We start from the raw sequence: 15,707 nt of genomic DNA on the forward strand, positions 1-15,707 counted from the left end.
TTTTGTTGCGCTCCTGTTTTTTCTTTTAATCGTTGTCGTCGCTTTTGCAGAGCAGCGTTTAGCCACACTTATTCTCTTTCCTTTTGTTGCCAACGTCCTGTTTTTGTATTTCTAGTTGGTGGCGTCATCGTGGTGCGTGTTCCATAACTGCTAGCCGCGAAGATGCCGCGGCGTGCGGCAACATGCAACGTCTTCTTCTTTGTTATATATACAGTTCCCAGGGTCATGATCGAACCACAGCTTACCTTTGTTACGACAGCGCTGTTCTTCTCGTGGGCCAGATGCGGCCGCCATTTGCTCTGTTGTTGGTATATATATGTATTGAAAGAGGTTATTGGTTGCGGAAGGGGAAGCGGGGATCTTTTCGATAGTGTGTATTCGCCTTTCCGCTTACTCAAGCTTTGGAGTGGTTGCCACGCGCGTACTCCTCAACGTTGGGTGGTTGACCCGATTCATCTTGACGGCGCGCGTGCTGCGATGTACGTAGAGCAGCTGTGCCATCGGAGAGGGGAAACGTGACGCGGTCAAATAAACAAAGGAGTTGCAGCAACATTCAGAGTGCAGTGAACGGCCAATCTCGCACGTCAATGGGCAACATTGAGACGGAGAAGACGAGAGGATCAATGGATGCCGTGCGGTGGAGGACAAGACGAGCAGAGAAAGAAAACTGCCTACTCAACGCACCGCCTTACGCCTTTCTTCTTTCGAACGGCGACGAGCCCGTCGTCACGGTGCAGTGACGTCTAATTTCCCGTTCTCGCGACACCGACGACATCACATCTCTGGCGCTGTTCGCTGATCTACGCGAATGTGAAACGAACTTTAAAAAGCACACCATCTTTTCTTGTTCGCCTTTACAAAATCTCTTCTCACATTAAATATCCACGATGCGAGGTGGCTGTTGGCTCATCACCGCACCGCGTAATACAAAGAAAACTGCGGCACCGCGAGAGTTCAACTTGAGAAGACGCGTAATCCCCACAGCGTCGAGGCCAAGCAAAGTACCAGAGCAACTCTTACGAAGCCGTTGAAGATCCGCGCAATCTACTGCGCTGTCAATGATGAACTCAGGAATAGGTGCAGGCGGCACTCGTCTACCTGTCCCTCGCGTCTACTTGAAGATTAATCGCAAGAGCTGTCGCGACGGCTTGGTCGAGGATGCGCCGGCCAGCCAATACGTGCGGGTGCAATGGGACGCGGCAGAGATGGGTGCCCTTCCAGCTCCGCTGCAGCGTGCGCTGGCAACACGCACGAAGTATCTGTTCCGGCGGCTGCCAGACCCCGCCAAGAAAGCCGCCGCTTCTGGTTGCGGTGACACGGCTGTGACACCATCCGAGACTTCTGAATGCGCTACAGCAGTAACTACTCTCTCCGCTCCCGCGCGCACACCGGTGGAGCGCGTCACACAGGCAGGGCAGTGTGTTCTCATCGAATGCGGTGGGGGAGGAGAGGCAGGGGCAGCGGACACGTCAGCCGCCGCTTCCCCTGCTGCAATGGCGCTCTACGTGTTGGACACTCGAGCCAGCGAGCGACAGGCAATGGAGGAGGCGTTTGGCGAATTCGCCGTCACAGACGACACGCCAGCGGGGTACGACGCCGTGAAGCGTGCGCGAGATACGACGGACGACGTTGCGGATGTCTACTTGGCACCTGTACGGCGGCTGTCACGTGGCCAGGATCACGCCACCGCTCCCCAGGCAGAAGAGGTTGCCCCTTCCATTTCCTGTTGGGGGCCAGTGGAAGAAGATGTGGCGGGCACCACGTGGGAGATGCTGCAGGCGTACGAGGAGCTGCTCTGCGTGGAAAGCGGCGGTGAGGGGGCGGCGGATCTCTACTGCTACCCGGACCACCGCAAAGACGACGAGTACGATAGCAATGCGGAGGACTTCTCCGGCAATGACTACCCCAATGACGCAGACGAAGGGAGCGAGCGTAGCAGCAGCGGTGGGGAAGGAGAAGGATCGGAGTCGTCGACATGGCGGCGTGGCCGGCGTGGACACGGATGCGCGGCCTACGGGATGTTTTGCGAGGAGGGCTACAGGGAGCGTAGTCTCAGCAGTGGGTGGAGTAGCGACGATAACTGAACTCTTGCTTGTGGCTATCAACAACTGTTACTAACACCGCTATTGCACATTTAGAAAAAAAAACACAACAACACCCATTGCGCGTATACTTGTACGTGTGGTTCACAGTTTCTCACTTTGTGCGCTTCCCTGTCGTAGCACATGCAGCTTCACCAAGGCGAAATTGCTTGAGCGAATCTCACGTATGCTTACCGGCGGTGCGGTGGTTCCGTCCGCGCCAACTCCGTCGAGCCAGGCGGCTGATGCGTGCGTTTTCTGTTATCGCTGCAGAACACAAACTCTCTCTGCTATTTCTCCTCTCTCTTTTCTTCAATAAATGTGTCGATTACCGTCAAAGGCTATCGGCACCACAAACACATCCGTGTTTACTCGTCTCCCTCCTCTTCACCATTCATGACGGTGTCCTCCCCGCCGGCGTTCGAGCTGCCGCAGCGCGGGCTCTTCGACGTTGTCGCCGCGAGCGACACCGCGACCTTGTTGACGCTGGTGCGCGGCGACAACCCTTTCGACGTGAGCCCCGGCATGGAGTTGATTCGACAGAAGAAACGCAGTGCGCTGCAGCCCTATGCGGAGAACGCATTGGTGATGGCCAGCGCGGATGTGAAGATCGACGTGGCGCAAATCCCTCGCACACGCGACTGCAGGGGAAATGGCGCGGCGCACGTCGCGGCCGCTTACGGCCTGTCTTCGATGCTGGGGGTTTTAGTGAAGGAATGCGGGTGTTCAGTGGACGAATGCAACGAGATGGGCTTTACCCCTCTGCACGCCGCTGCCCTCCACGGACACGTCGATTGCGTACGCCTGCTGTGCGACCTGGGTGCCTCACTTCTTTGCCCCACCCGCATCGTCGCGTTGGCCGGCGCAGGCGAGGAGGCGTTCTTTGGCGGCCGCACCGCCCTCTTCCTGGCGCACTACGCGCAGCAGACGGCCGTGCTGGCGTTTCTCACGCCCTTCTACGCGGAGTTCATTAAGTCTTTCAGTGACGGAAAGTCCGCGGCGGAGGTGTGGGGAAACGCCGCCACCCTGCAGAACACGCAGATGCTCTCGTTGCTGCTCGACGCGGTGGAGTGCGTTGACGGGCTGACGGGGCTTCCTCTTCTGGCGGTAGAGTTTGACGTGGAGGCTGGTCTGCGCGAGGCCTTGCCTGCCGTGCTGGCCGCCTCCCTCCCGGAGGACCAACGCATCACCCCGGAGCAGCATTTCGTCTTGAGGCGACTGGTCCGCCTCGGCTACATCAATGCCGCCACACCGTTCTCGGCGTCCGCGTCGGTGCTCGACCGCATTCTTTCCACGGCACAGGTGGGGGCGTGGCGCGTGCTGGTCGAGGAGGGCGTCGTGGTACCGCAGACCTGCGAGGTCGAGGCGGTGCGCAGCTGCGGCTACAACGGTAATGGCGAGGAGGAACTGCGCCTGCTGATCTCAGAGGCCCGAGCGCACGCGCGATACCGCAAGGCGAAGCGAAATTACGAGAGGAAGGGCGACAACAATGCGCGGAGGAAGGCGCTGCTGAGCACTCGCGAGGCGTGGAAAGCGCTTCAGTCGCAGATGCGCGCAGACGGCGTCTCTCCAGCCGAGGTTCGACAACAGTTGTGAGGGCAGGTGAATGCAGTTGTTGAAGCCGTCGCGACATTAATCTCCTGTGTTTGGCGATCCTCATCGTTCACCCGATCTATTATCCAAGAGATGTGCTCTTTATAACCCTATCTGGGCCTATTCGAAAAAAAAAGGAAGCAGAATCGATGGCGACCTTATATCTGTTCGACAAAAAACTGGAGACATGTATATTATCGTTAATTTTATGTAGAAGTGAGGAGGTCAGGTAGAGCGGCCTTCATTGTGCCGCTAACGGTGTACACAAAATTCCTTTTTCAAATTGTTGGTGGCAGAGAGGAATCCTGAGCCGCTGTTTTCACGTAAGCAAAGTACAACGCCTTTGTATCAGGCGGCATGACTTCATTATCGGCAAGTGCCGCGCGAAGGTCAGCGTCCATGCGCTACCTCTGCGTGCCTGTAGGTAGTGATCAACCTCGGAATGGAGCAGAGCTGTAAAGCATTGCCGGTGCGTTGATGTATTTGCATGAATCCGGATGCTGTACGAACTACACATCTGTGTGACGTTTCCGTTTTCCTTTGTAATAGTTGGGAGTTCGTGACACGTGTGTGTGTGTGTGTGTGTGTGCCACCACGCACGCAACACTTTTTGCTGGCACTGGCTGTTCTTCTCTATCTTCTCTCGTCTCGATTATTTTCTTGTCTTCTCGACCTCTCTGAGCCCTCCCTTATCTGCTTCTACCACGGCGCTCCGCATCGCTTCCGTACCCCCTCTCAACGCGCCAAACTGCTGCAAACACAGAGAGGGAGAGAGCGCCGCGGCCTGAGTTCCGCACGCACAGAAAGCAATAGGTTCGGCGGCGTGCTATTCGCAGCCTCACAGAGCTGTACAAGGTCTTCCCTCGATCGGCAACAGCAGCAACAAGAGTCAACGACGTAGCACTCCGTGTGGTGCCATGGACGAGGGCTTCGACGCCCACGTGACGGCCGTGGCGCACGTGGAAATCCCCGCCTACGAAGAAGACGAAGTCGCCCTGCTCACCGACGATGACGCGCTGCGGTACGACAGCGTCACGGAGGTGACGAAGCTGCTGCGCTCTTCCTACCTGAGCGCGATGCTGCGGCGCCTGAGCGACTACGAGCAAACAGCCGCGGGCAACAAGAACGCGATCCCTTCTGATGACCCGGAGTACCAGTACGTGTCGGACTGCAGCTCGTTGGTGCTGCGCATTGAGGTGGAAAAGAGTCGCGTGCACGTTTTTCTGCGTGCGCAGTACAGCGCGCGATTTCCTGAGCTGGCCATGTTCTTCTCCGACAGCGTCTTGTACGCCAAGGTGGTCAAGATTATTCAGAATAACATGGATATTAGTGGCGTTGTTGGTCCGTTAGACGAGCTGATTCCGTCGCAGCTGCTCGTGGTGATTGTGGCGTGTGCAGCTACCACAGCCGGTCGTGACTTAACCAGCGAGGAGCTCCGTCGCATTTTGGAAGCCTGCGAGGAGCTGGAAAACTTGGAAATGGCGAAGCAAACCTTCCTCGAGTACATACAGTGCTCCATGCCGCTCATCTGTCCGAATCTCTGCGCCTTCCTCGGCACCGGCATCACCTCACAGCTCTTCGCCATCGCCGGCAGCGTCACGAAGCTGTCGATTATGGACCCCACCGACATCGCCAAGCTGGGCAGCCGCCGCTCCAACGATAGCGGCATTGCGATCAAGACGACCGGCTTCCTCAGCAACTGCGACTTGGTCGCAAACCTGCCGCCGCAGCTGCGTCCAAAGGCGCTGCGCCTCGTGTCGAGCGAGGCCCTCAACTTAGCTCGCATCGACGCCAACCGCCGCGCGCCGACGAACTACGAAGGGGTGCGGACACGGCGGCTCGTGTGCAACCGTATGCGCGCGTGGTTAGACCCTCCGGTGCTTCGCGGTGCCGGGCACAACATGTACGAGCGGCGCGGACGAAAGCGACGCCGCACAAACTGACTCCTTTTTTCTGGTCTTGTTCGGTTGCATTGGAGACTCCAGCGACGGCGCTCCCTTGGTGTTTGCGTGGCTGCGGCTTTTTGTCCCCCTTTGTTTTCTGTTGACGTTCTTCGCGTATTCGTGTGCGGCTGTGCACTTGTGTGTTAAATCATACGAGGCGGAAAGATAGTGTGCGCTTACGTCGCGTCGCATTTGTTGTCTCTCTCCCATACAAGGTGTTGCTATAACGTGTAAAACGGCTGCCTTTCATCAGAAAGCCGCAAGCTTCAGTATTCTGTGATCTGAATGTGCCCGTCTCCTCTAAACGCCGGCTTTCGCATTTGGAGTGGTGAGTTGCCGGATGTGTTTGTGTGCCCTCTTCCACCACCGTGTCGTGCGCTCCACACCGCCTTTACTCTACTCTTTTCTTTGTTGTTGTTTCGTCTCTTCACTACAACCGGCCAACGTGCAGAAAACGCATTCGAGGCCTCTCCGTTCGTCTTCGCCTTTCTTGGCGCGTTGTCGTTCCGCTGAACCCCTCCCTCCGGCGCATTCGGCCCGTCACCCACTTCATCTGCTCTTCTCTGTTTCGATTCGGTCTCGTCCGCAGACCGTCTGTTCTCATTTATTTTTCTTCTCTTCCGGGTCTCTCTGCGTGTGCACCCGAACGGGCGACTTCAATGGAGCGCAAACACTCAAGAAGCCCTACTTCTGAAGTGACGTCATGCAACGACCTCGGGGCGGAGCTGTGGGCCTTGGTGTATCACCTCTTTGCTAAGTACAAGGACAACTGCACTTTGGCGGTTCGTGAGTTGGGCCTGCGTACACACCACGAATTTGAAAGCGGCAGCAGCGCGTTGTTTCCGCGGTCGCCAGCGGATGTGAAGCGCAGTGTTTGGTACGCGGACATGTCTGCCGCCTACTCCGCTTTGAGGGAAGACCTGCATCAGACGCATCTGGCCGATGTCACGGAGGCGACGGATCTCGTGTTAAGCCTATACCCGGATGGCTGCAACGTCAGCGAGTACGCCGAGGCGGTACGGACGAGTGCGGCGGTGCTGCCGTGCACCGTGCCCTCCGACATGATCGACTTCTTCGTCAGCAAGAAGGGGGACGAGTTCAAGGCGGACGGCGTCCACGTCGTCGCGGGCGAGGCGCTGGCGAAAGACGTCATTGAGGGGCTGATGTTCAGCGCGTTGCTGCCGCGGCAGTGGTGGTGTGCGCGGTTTGCCGCCGTGGCCCGCGCCCGGCGCGTCGGCGTGAAAGGGAGTCCGCCGACGCTCTTCATCGAGTACGAGCGCCCTCCCGGCGTGGTGCACGTCCGCCGCATCCACCTCGGCTCACATCTGCGCGAGAACACGCCGACGGTGCATCTCGCACGGCGCCTCGCCACCACGCACGAGTCTCTGCTATCAGAGGCGCAGTTTCAGTCGCTGCTCCTCCGGTGTCAGCGTTTGATGCGCCACTCGCCGGCCACCGCAAGCCCCGCCACCACCCGAAGCTCGCCGTTGCCGGCGGCAACGGTGTCTGCGGCACCGATGCAGCAGCCGGCTACGTCGCCGGCCGCCACCGAGAGCTCCGATGGTGACCGTGCCAAGAGCACTAAGCCGCAGAAGGCAGACCTGGGTCTCCTCTATCGTGACCCCGACGCGGCGCTGCAAAACGTCGATTTGAACGATGCGGACGACGTCACGTTGCGTGAGTTCAAAGAGGTGATGAATGAAGGGTTCAACAAGAACGTGATCAAACCCGGCGATCCTGGATACGTCTACGACAAGCGGCTTGAGGTAACGAAATCGGCCCAACAGAGCGAGTGGGATGATGACTCGGATTGAGAGCCACTGATAGAAGCAAGCATGACAAAAAAAAACAGGAAACAAAAATTTGTACGATTTGGTTGACAGCAGAGAGTGCACAAGTCAGCCGCAACAGAAGCTGCAGGGAGTTGCCTGCTTTTGCTCCACACGGACAAAGCGCACGGTGCATGCACTCGACATCACAGTTGAATCCACGTGAACGCGAAGTTGACGCTAACCAGAAATAAGAAATGACGTCCGTACATTTCCGCAACACAACATAAAGAATGGTGCTCTTCACGAATGAGTGTGGGTGAGAATTCAAAAGCACTTTCTTTTATATATATATTTTTGCCCATGGAAATCGCTCGCTTTGTAAATTGCTTCCGTCTGTCTTTTCGACTGCATTTCCGCTTCCTCCTCTTCCCGCATGTGTCTGCGACTTACTCGATTTTTGCCGTCTCAAGCTTCTCTTCGCCTCCACGCGTTACGGTGAAGACGGCAGCACATTCTCTGCTTAGTGTTTAGCAATTCGCGTCGCACGTCCGCTCTCCTTCTGGTCTAGAGAGGCAGTAGGTCATCGGCGAAGAGCCCACTCGTGCGATTTGATACCCAGCAAATGTACCACCATCACCACCTAAGCAACGACGCCTTTGCAAAAGAAGGCGAGTCCGGCCCTTCGGCGCGTGTTGTATATGACGCTCGCTTAGGAAGCTGTCTCGTGTGGCGCCCAGTAGAGGGTCCACCGCTGCCACGCCCCCTGACTGCACGTCTCGCGGCGCCGCCTCACCCTCTTCCGCGGCAGGTGAAAACGTACGTCGCAGCTCCAGACAGGGAGGGCGGCCCTCCCCCTCCTCCGCCGTCGGTGGCGCCTCGCGAAGGTCATTCGCATCAAGAAACTGAACTGCTTGCACCGGCAGGCTCGGCACCCGTGAAGGGCGCAGAGGGTCGGGCAGCGACCCCACCGCGAGGCCAGCTGCTGCCCCGCGGAAGAGGCGGCATTGACGACGTGCTAAAAAGCGCGCGGACGGCGCAGAGCCTCTTTTACAGTCTGCAGGAGCGTCGGCTGATGGCGGAGTACCGCCGCAGTCAACGAGAGCTGAAGGCAGAGCTGGACCAGCAACGGCATTCCAAACGGATGCTCCAGCTTGCCGCCTATCAAGAGGAGTTGGTCAACTTGTACGGTCCAACCGTACGCGACATCATCGCAGATACGTTCTTCGATGATGGGCACGACCCGGTGTTGGCGGTGCTGAAAGCAAAGAGAGAGGCTCCGTTATCCTATCCGTGCGGTGCCAACACGTTGCTTTCTAAGGGCTCCGGGGCGCCGAATACTTCGCGCCAGCTGTGGGAGCGCACAGACGGTGCAGCGATGCCGTCGCCGACTTCTGCGCAATCCCATCGCGAGCGTGTAAGTCGAGAGCGGGAGATGCTTCTGCGCGCACTTGACGAGAGACGATCAGGCCGCCGCAGTGGATATTGAAGGAGACGCATCAACAACCATCAAGAGCAACGGATCGTCCTCGCGTTGTTCGTTGCGCTTGTGGCTTTGCCAACTTTACTTTTCTGCTAGCCTTCCTGTTAGATTTATTTGTCAGGCGTACGCACTCAACACCGCAACGACCCTAATCAACTTCTTTTTTTTCCTGATGCATGCACAGGGGAAGCCGTTTTCAGCATCACGTGGAAGTCTTGCGCGTCTTTTTTCTTCTTTCTGTTAGTTCCATACTTGAGCGATTTCCGCTATGAATGCGTGAGGAAGCCCCCCAAAGAAAATATGCCAGTGTCTCTCAGCGGCATCTCTCTGAACGTGTTTCCTGCTCCTCCCCTTCCTTTCTTCTGCTGCGCTTCCCTTCTCCTCTGTTCTCCTCATATTCTCGCGATCGTCGTTTGCTTTCCACGAAGGTGGCCAACTCGGGCAGCACTCGATCAAAGCAAAAAAAAAAGAACTTGTCGTCTCACCAACACGCGCGGCTCCTGTGGCGATCTCCGACGGTGTAAGCGCTGTTGTTATTCTGTGTGTCTCCATTCTTGTGTGAAGGGGAAAATGGACGACGTCTCGTGCAAGACGGCTGTTAACACGCGGGAAACTTTGGCCGCGCGCCTGCCAAAGAAGAAGGCGGTCGCAACGCACGCGAACGCGTCTCTTCACCAGAAGGCGGAGACCACGTACGACACGACGTACACGGCGGCCCCGGCCGAGCGCGCCTCGGTAGCTGCGCACGCCTCTCAGAACCTCGCGGGCAGCTGTGATCGATCCTCGCAAGCGGACGCGGAGGCGACGTGGACGCCGGACGACGACACGGTCAGGCGACAGCAGAAAGAGGATCAGCGACGCGGCTACAAGGTCGTCTCCTGCCCCTCATCCGAATGGGAGTCGACGTCGCACGCGGCGTCCCGTAACGTGCAGCCGGAGCAGCAGCTCGACTTCTACGCCACCACGCGCAAGGTGGAGCAGGTCGACGACGATAATCGAGGCGGCCTCGTGGGCAGAGTGCAGCGGTCACTGGAGATTCGCACGAAGCGCGCCGAGGACGCCACGCTGCGGCCGGCAGCCCCGTCGTTCCCCAACACGCACCGGAGAATTGTTCCGCCCATTGTGGCGGTGGAGTTCCATGGCGCGAAGCACAACTACCTGGACTTGGTTGAGTGCACGCAACTGAAGCCGCATACCGAGGAACAGATCGGGTTTTCTGCTGCCCCGCTCACGCGGTTGCCAGGTGAGACGCTCTCGCAAGACTTGAAGGTGCAGAGCAAGGTCATTACGGAGATGGGCACGTCACACGAGTTATTCCGCGGCACGTCGAAATGCTTAAGTGACACCCCAGTAGGCTACACCGGCTACGTGCCGATGTCCGAGCGCAATGCCGCTGCCATCCACCACGGCGATGACGCGCAGCGGTTGTTTGCCAAGTCGCACATGACGCTGGCTGAGCACGGCGGAAACGTCGATCTCCCGCCGTCCGCATCGAACATGGCGGCGCGGCGACGCAAAGGACGCAACGCGCCGTCACCGAAGGCGCTGGCCCCCAAGTCGACGGAGTCGATCAACCGAACCGCGGAGGGCCGCGTGCTGCAGACGTCGCTCTACGGCACCCTCGAGCGGGAGCGGCAGATGAACATTCGCGATGACGCACAGAGTCAAAACTACTTTTGAGCGGCCTTTTTGTTTTCTCCTCCCTTCTGCGCTGCTGATGTACATGAGCAACCGTCAATGACGCTCCTTTTGGTTGTTATCTTTTGGTGTCGATTTCGTGACTCTAGCTTCGTTTTTCCTCCCACTTCTCATGTACGATGTATTCTCCCCATTCTACAGTACCAAAATAGTTTCTCTATGAAGGATAAAAGCAAGTATGTTTTGTTTTGCTTACTAGAAGCGTTGAAACTAGAAAAGGAAAATTAATATGAACATATGTAGAAGAGGGACGGGCAAGCGTTCGCAGGTGCGAGGTCGCATCTCCGCTGTTCCTCTTTTTCCAACATGCACCACAGCGGCCAGCCTCGCCGCTGCTTTCTCATTCCTGCGCTTTGTTTTCAAGCATGCGACCGCTGCAACGGCTTTTCTTCTCGCTGTTCGGCTACACCGTGCTGTACTTCTTCTAGTTTCTTTTCCACCCGTTCACGCTATATAATAGCTTATGCACGCCGACAACGACCGAATCACACATCAACGAAAAATTCTCCCTCTGCGGTTTCTTTCGATTTCTGTTTCTCGTTCTCGGCTGAATTGCTTCGCCTAGCGCGAATAAAATTTTGTCATTTCTCCTGCGACTTTATCGGTTACGTAGCGATCATCATGGCAGGCAACCCTCTCTTTGAGGCGAGCAAGCTGCAGTTCCACGCACCTGAGTTCGACAAGATCAAAGCCCAGCACTTCGCCCCTGCGTTCGATGCGGGCATGGCGGAGTAGCTGGCGGAGCTGAAGGCCGTTAAGGAGTGCACCGAGGAGCCGACGTTTGAGAACACTGTGCAGGCTCTGGAACTCTCTGGGCGGCTCTTCACGCGCGCCACGACGATCTTCTTCAACTTATGCTCCGCCAACACGTCGCCTGCGATGCAGAAGCTCGAACAGGAGTACGCGCCGCAGTGTGCGGCGCACCGGGACGCCATTTTCCTTGACCGCAGTCTGTATGAGCGCCTCCGCGCGGTGTCCACCAAGCGGGAGCAGCTCGAGGAGGCCGAGGATCGACGTCTTGTGGAGGTGCTGGCGCAGAAATTTACGATTGCGGGTGCTGCCCTCTCGGAAGAGAAGAAGACCGCCTTGCGTGACATCAACGCACGCCTCGCAACACTAGAGACGATCTTCGGTCGGAAGCTGCTTGGCACCAACCTTGCCGGCTCGTTGATTGTTGACACAGAGGCAGAATTGGACGGCCTCAGTGCAGAGCAGCTGATGGTGGCGAGACGCTTTGCTGCGTCGCTGGGCCGTTGCGACGAGTTTGCTCTGAAGTTGCTCAACACAACTCAGCAGCCGCTGTTCGCGTCGCTAAAGACACGCGAGACGCGCCGCCGCCTGTACGAAGCCAGCGTGAATCGTGCCAGCCGCAAGGACGACAACGACACCCGCTCCACCATTGAAGAAATTCTGCTCCTGCGGCTGCGGAAGGCGCATCTATTGGGCAAAGCGTGCTTTGCGGACTGGAAGCTGCAGGACCAGATGGCAGAGCGGGAGACGGCAGAGAAGCTGCTGTTGGACCTGACGCCGCCTGCGATGGCCGCCGTGGAGCGCGACGCGCACGAGATACAGGAGCTCATCAAGGCACGAGGCAACGACTTCGTGGTGGAGCCATGGGACTGGGCCTTCTACGCGGAGCAGGTCCGCAAGCGAAAGCACGACCTGGACGAGGCGGAGCTCATGCCACACTTTGAGCTGCAGACGGTTCTCGAGAAGGGTGTCTTCTTTGCGGCGAACCAGCTCTACGGGATTACAATGGTGCGACGTACCGACCTACCCGTGTACGATCCCGACACGCTCTGCTACGAGGCCTTCGACGCCGACGACACGTCACTGGCGCTCTTCTACCTAGACCCGTATGAGCGACCCAACAAGAAGGGCGGGGCGTGGATGACGTGTTATGTCCTTCAGTCAAAGCTGCTACAGCAGCGGCCGGTTGTGTTCAACGTGTTGAACGTGCCCAAGCCCGATCCCGGCAAGCCGACGCTCCTTTCGCAGCGCAACATCATTACCCTCTTCCACGAGTTTGGCCACGGTCTGCACGGCATGCTGAGCGACAAAAAGTTCGCCTCGCTGGCCTGCACCAACGTCCCACGCGACTACGTGGAGTTGCCGTCGCAGGTGAATGAGAAGTGGGCGCACTACGGCGACGTGTTGAAGCACTACGCTATCCACTACGAGACGAAGGAGCCGATACCGCAATCGCTGATTCACAAGATGCAAGCCGCCGAAAAGTTTGGTGGCGGCTTCCAGACGCTGGAGAACATCAAAGCCTCTGCCGTGGATCTCTATTTGCACTCCATCACCGACGAGAAGGACTTCCGGCCAATTCCAGAGATGGAGAGGGCGGCGATGGAGCACTTCCAAATGGGCATGCCGGCCGTGCCACCACGCTACTTCACGCCCTACTTCGCTCACACCTTCCAGTGGGGCTACTCCGCCGGGTTTTATGCGTACACATGGGCGAAGTTGCTAGACTGCGATGCGTTTGAGTGGTTCCGCGAGCACGGCGGCCTCGCCCGCGCCAACGGCGACCACTTCCGCAAATGCGTCTTATCGGTTGGCAACACGATTGATTTGAATCAAGCATACTTCAACTTTGCGGGACGCAAGCCAGGCGTTGGTCCTCTGCTGCGCAGCCGTGGCCTTTAGTAGCGGGATTGGTGTGACAGTCACAGAGTTGAAGAGCTGCTTTCGCTTTTCTCTCTCCCGTCTCTCCTTTTGTGCTGCCCGCGTCACTGACTGCTGTGCCACTCCTATTGCTTTCGAGTTCGCCTTTGTTTTCAACGAGCAGTGTTGCTGCTAACGGCAACGCTGAATTCATTTCTTGCTTCTTCTTATATTCTTGCGTCAAGAGACTCATCCCTCGTGTGGTTGCCGTGCACGTGCACTTTGAATCTCGAAGTGCCATTGCATGCAAACGGTGTTTTTCCCCTTCTCTTTCCTCCGCATCGGGCATTTCTTGCCCCGGTGGCTTTTTCATTAACGCCTTTATTACGGTTTTTCGTTTTGCCGCTTTTTCACTTTATTATTGTGCGGAGTCGAACTACTCCTTCTGCAGGGCTAACCCAAACAAATGCTCTGTAAGGCGCCATCCAAAAGTGCTCGAGTGGCAGATCCAAGTGATCATCCAGGACTTGAAAAGCGGTTCGTATCCCCGTAGGAAACCGGAGAGGACCTCTCTGTTCACTCCTCAAGGGCGTTTAGAGCAATGCAGTTCACTGGACCGCGGTCGTTCGCGTGTAACAGTTCGTGTTGGCGTCAATTCGAGCTCTCTCTCTTTACTGCCGCCACATCTCGTCCTGCTTCTTATCACTGCTCCGTGCGTGTTCTCCAAAGGTGCTCATTGAAAAGACACGGCAACACAATTTCCCGACGATAGCTATATGTGCTTCTCTTTTCCTGTGTAAGTACTGTACTGCACCTAAATGCAACATCGCTGATTCATTGAAAACCTCTTCTGATCTCGCACACCAAAAATATAGACGAGTTTCTTTCATTCCTCACCGAAGTAGCTGCACGGATGGCCCTTGCTGGTTGCTCACCGGCACTTTCTCAGCGGATTTGTGCGACTCCATGTTGTCGGATGTATCGCATCTCTTCTCCCCCAAAAGAAAAAAAAAACAATAGTAATCGAATTTTTCTCCGGTCTTCCCTAAGCACTCTCTTTCTTTTCTATGTTGCTATTTGTGTCGAAGCTTTTGGTGGCGTGGTGGATCACGCTGATGAGCGCCATTGGTGTGTGGCTGCCCGTTTTCTACGTCGGCCGCAATCGCGAAGAACCTCTCGTTGAGATTGGAGCCTTCGCACGGTGCAAGAAGGCGACTTTAATTGCCTCGTCCGCCACCGTGAAGTGGTACCTCTCTCTAGCCAACTGCGTCTCTGCTGGCATGCTGCTCACCATGGCACTACTGCACTTCTTTCCGGAGTCGTTCGAGGCCGGTGCGTTAGGCGCCTTGCCGGCGCCGACCTCTCTCTGCTTTTGGTTGCTGGCGGGCATATTGATCCCCGCGGTGCTTGAGCGATCGATGAAGGGCGGCAGCGGCCACAGCCACGGCGTGTCCAGCGAGACGGGCAGCAGCAGCAGCGGTGGAGGGACGGTTTCCGTGGCAACGCTGTTGATTGTGCTGATGTGCTTCCACGGCGTGACGGAAGGGCTGTTGCTGGGATTCGAGGAGAAAGTTTCCGCTTTGTTGAGCGCGGCGCTGCCGCTCTCCATTCACAAGCTCTTCGACGGCCTCGTCATTGGTGTCGCCGTGGCGAAGGAGATGCTTAACCAATCCGCTGAAGCCACGCCAAGTCCTTCCCTGGCAGAGGCGGAAGGAAGGCTAACAGAGAAGGGTCCCCGCTCGTCGATGCGGGAATGGAGGCGCCTGTACCAGAGCTCCGTGGGTGTGTGGCTGCTGCTGACTCCTATTACGATGATTTGTGTGGTGCTCTGTACCGTTGTGATGCAGCGCCGCGACGGTCTGGCAGTTGTCGGCAATATCTCCACACAGCCGCCAGTGGTGCTGCCGCTGTCCTCCACCTCCGCCCCTGAACTGGCCCCCTTCGTTTCGATGTTAGCCGCAGTGCAGGCAATGGGCAGCGGCTCGTTTATCTACATCGGTCTGGGCATCTTGAACCGCGAGGATCTGGTAGGAGTTTCGGCGAATGCCGCCTTACTGGCTGGAGTTGTATTGACCGGCGGCTTGTTTTTTATCAGTAGCTCTTCTCATTGACAGCGCTCGCGGCGATTGCGCATGCGCGTTTGTGTGCACGGTGTTGGTAGTAGCTTAGGCGGCTGTTTTCACTCATCGGCTCTTTTGCTTCTGGCGATACGAATTCTGCTCTGCTGATGGGTTCCTTCTCCCTGTTTTTTCCTTTCTCTTAGTCGCTTAGACGCTTGTTCTATTTCTTTTGACCGTGTTTTTGCTGTTTGAGCGGCAAGCAATCTTTTGTCACGTGCGAACCTTTTCTTTCTGGCTTGGCTCTTTTCACTGTGGCGACATTAGGTTCTTCTTTTATCCCCCGATCCTTGTTTTTGTCTTTGGAGCGCACAGTTATGCAACGGCGAAAGCGACATTTGTATTGCGCATTGCGGTGTTTCACTGCCGGCGCGTGTGCGCCGCTGTTTGTGGCATCGCCGTGACGTTCAGTA

General features: G+C 57.0%; 8 protein-coding genes across 11 annotated transcripts; all 8 read left to right on the forward strand.

The window, feature by feature from the left end:
* Positions 1 to 892: 892 nt before the first annotated feature.
* ABB37_07651 (hypothetical protein) lies at positions 893 to 2,084 on the forward strand (the record flags this gene model as incomplete). 2 transcript variants are annotated; one of them, XM_015806370.1, is made up of 1 exon in its annotated part: positions 893 to 2,084. In XM_015806370.1, the coding sequence occupies exon 1, from the start codon at positions 1,059 to 1,061 to the stop codon at positions 2,082 to 2,084; it is 1,026 nt and encodes a 341-aa protein (XP_015655292.1). In that variant the 5' UTR covers positions 893 to 1,058. The 2 variants fall into 2 exon arrangements, with proteins under 2 accessions (XP_015655292.1, XP_015655293.1); XM_015806371.1 differs by having other exon boundaries at positions 931 to 2,084.
* Positions 2,085 to 2,419: 335 nt separating this feature from the next.
* On the forward strand, positions 2,420 to 3,677 carry ABB37_07652 (hypothetical protein; the record flags this gene model as incomplete). Its single annotated transcript, XM_015806372.1, has 1 exon — positions 2,420 to 3,677. The coding sequence occupies exon 1, from the start codon at positions 2,478 to 2,480 to the stop codon at positions 3,675 to 3,677; it is 1,200 nt and encodes a 399-aa protein (XP_015655294.1). The 5' UTR covers positions 2,420 to 2,477.
* Positions 3,678 to 4,354: 677 nt separating this feature from the next.
* Positions 4,355 to 5,617, forward strand: ABB37_07653 (putative trans-splicing factor; the record flags this gene model as incomplete). Of its 2 annotated transcripts, none has more annotated exons than XM_015806373.1 (1): positions 4,355 to 5,617. In XM_015806373.1, exon 1 carries the CDS (start codon positions 4,592 to 4,594, stop codon positions 5,615 to 5,617), a length of 1,026 nt encoding a protein of 341 aa, XP_015655295.1. In that variant the 5' UTR covers positions 4,355 to 4,591. The 2 variants fall into 2 exon arrangements, with proteins under 2 accessions (XP_015655295.1, XP_015655296.1); XM_015806374.1 differs by having other exon boundaries at positions 4,436 to 5,617.
* A 449-nt stretch (positions 5,618 to 6,066) lies between these two features.
* Positions 6,067 to 7,431, forward strand: ABB37_07654 (hypothetical protein; the record flags this gene model as incomplete). The annotated part of the gene is made up of 1 exon (XM_015806375.1): positions 6,067 to 7,431. The coding sequence occupies exon 1, from the start codon at positions 6,277 to 6,279 to the stop codon at positions 7,429 to 7,431; it is 1,155 nt and encodes a 384-aa protein (XP_015655297.1). The 5' UTR covers positions 6,067 to 6,276.
* A 426-nt stretch (positions 7,432 to 7,857) lies between these two features.
* Positions 7,858 to 8,875, forward strand: ABB37_07655 (hypothetical protein; the record flags this gene model as incomplete). The annotated part of the gene is made up of 1 exon (XM_015806376.1): positions 7,858 to 8,875. The coding sequence occupies exon 1, from the start codon at positions 8,012 to 8,014 to the stop codon at positions 8,873 to 8,875; it is 864 nt and encodes a 287-aa protein (XP_015655298.1). The 5' UTR covers positions 7,858 to 8,011.
* Positions 8,876 to 9,295: 420 nt separating this feature from the next.
* ABB37_07656 (hypothetical protein) lies at positions 9,296 to 10,549 on the forward strand (the record flags this gene model as incomplete). 2 transcript variants are annotated; one of them, XM_015806377.1, is made up of 1 exon in its annotated part: positions 9,296 to 10,549. In XM_015806377.1, the coding sequence occupies exon 1, from the start codon at positions 9,440 to 9,442 to the stop codon at positions 10,547 to 10,549; it is 1,110 nt and encodes a 369-aa protein (XP_015655299.1). In that variant the 5' UTR covers positions 9,296 to 9,439. The 2 variants fall into 2 exon arrangements, with proteins under 2 accessions (XP_015655299.1, XP_015655300.1); XM_015806378.1 differs by having other exon boundaries at positions 9,338 to 10,549.
* Positions 10,550 to 11,025: 476 nt separating this feature from the next.
* ABB37_07657 (putative mitochondrial peptidyl-dipeptidase) lies at positions 11,026 to 13,219 on the forward strand (the record flags this gene model as incomplete). Its single annotated transcript, XM_015806379.1, has 1 exon — positions 11,026 to 13,219. The coding sequence occupies exon 1, from the start codon at positions 11,447 to 11,449 to the stop codon at positions 13,217 to 13,219; it is 1,773 nt and encodes a 590-aa protein (XP_015655301.1). The 5' UTR covers positions 11,026 to 11,446.
* A 685-nt stretch (positions 13,220 to 13,904) lies between these two features.
* Positions 13,905 to 15,288, forward strand: ABB37_07658 (hypothetical protein; the record flags this gene model as incomplete). The annotated part of the gene is made up of 1 exon (XM_015806380.1): positions 13,905 to 15,288. The coding sequence occupies exon 1, from the start codon at positions 14,245 to 14,247 to the stop codon at positions 15,286 to 15,288; it is 1,044 nt and encodes a 347-aa protein (XP_015655302.1). The 5' UTR covers positions 13,905 to 14,244.
* Between the last annotated feature and the right edge of the window lie 419 nt (positions 15,289 to 15,707).

This window comes from Leptomonas pyrrhocoris, assembly GCF_001293395.1.
Source record: "Leptomonas pyrrhocoris isolate H10 chromosome Unknown, whole genome shotgun sequence".
Taxonomy (NCBI): Eukaryota; Euglenozoa; class Kinetoplastea; order Trypanosomatida; family Trypanosomatidae; genus Leptomonas; species Leptomonas pyrrhocoris.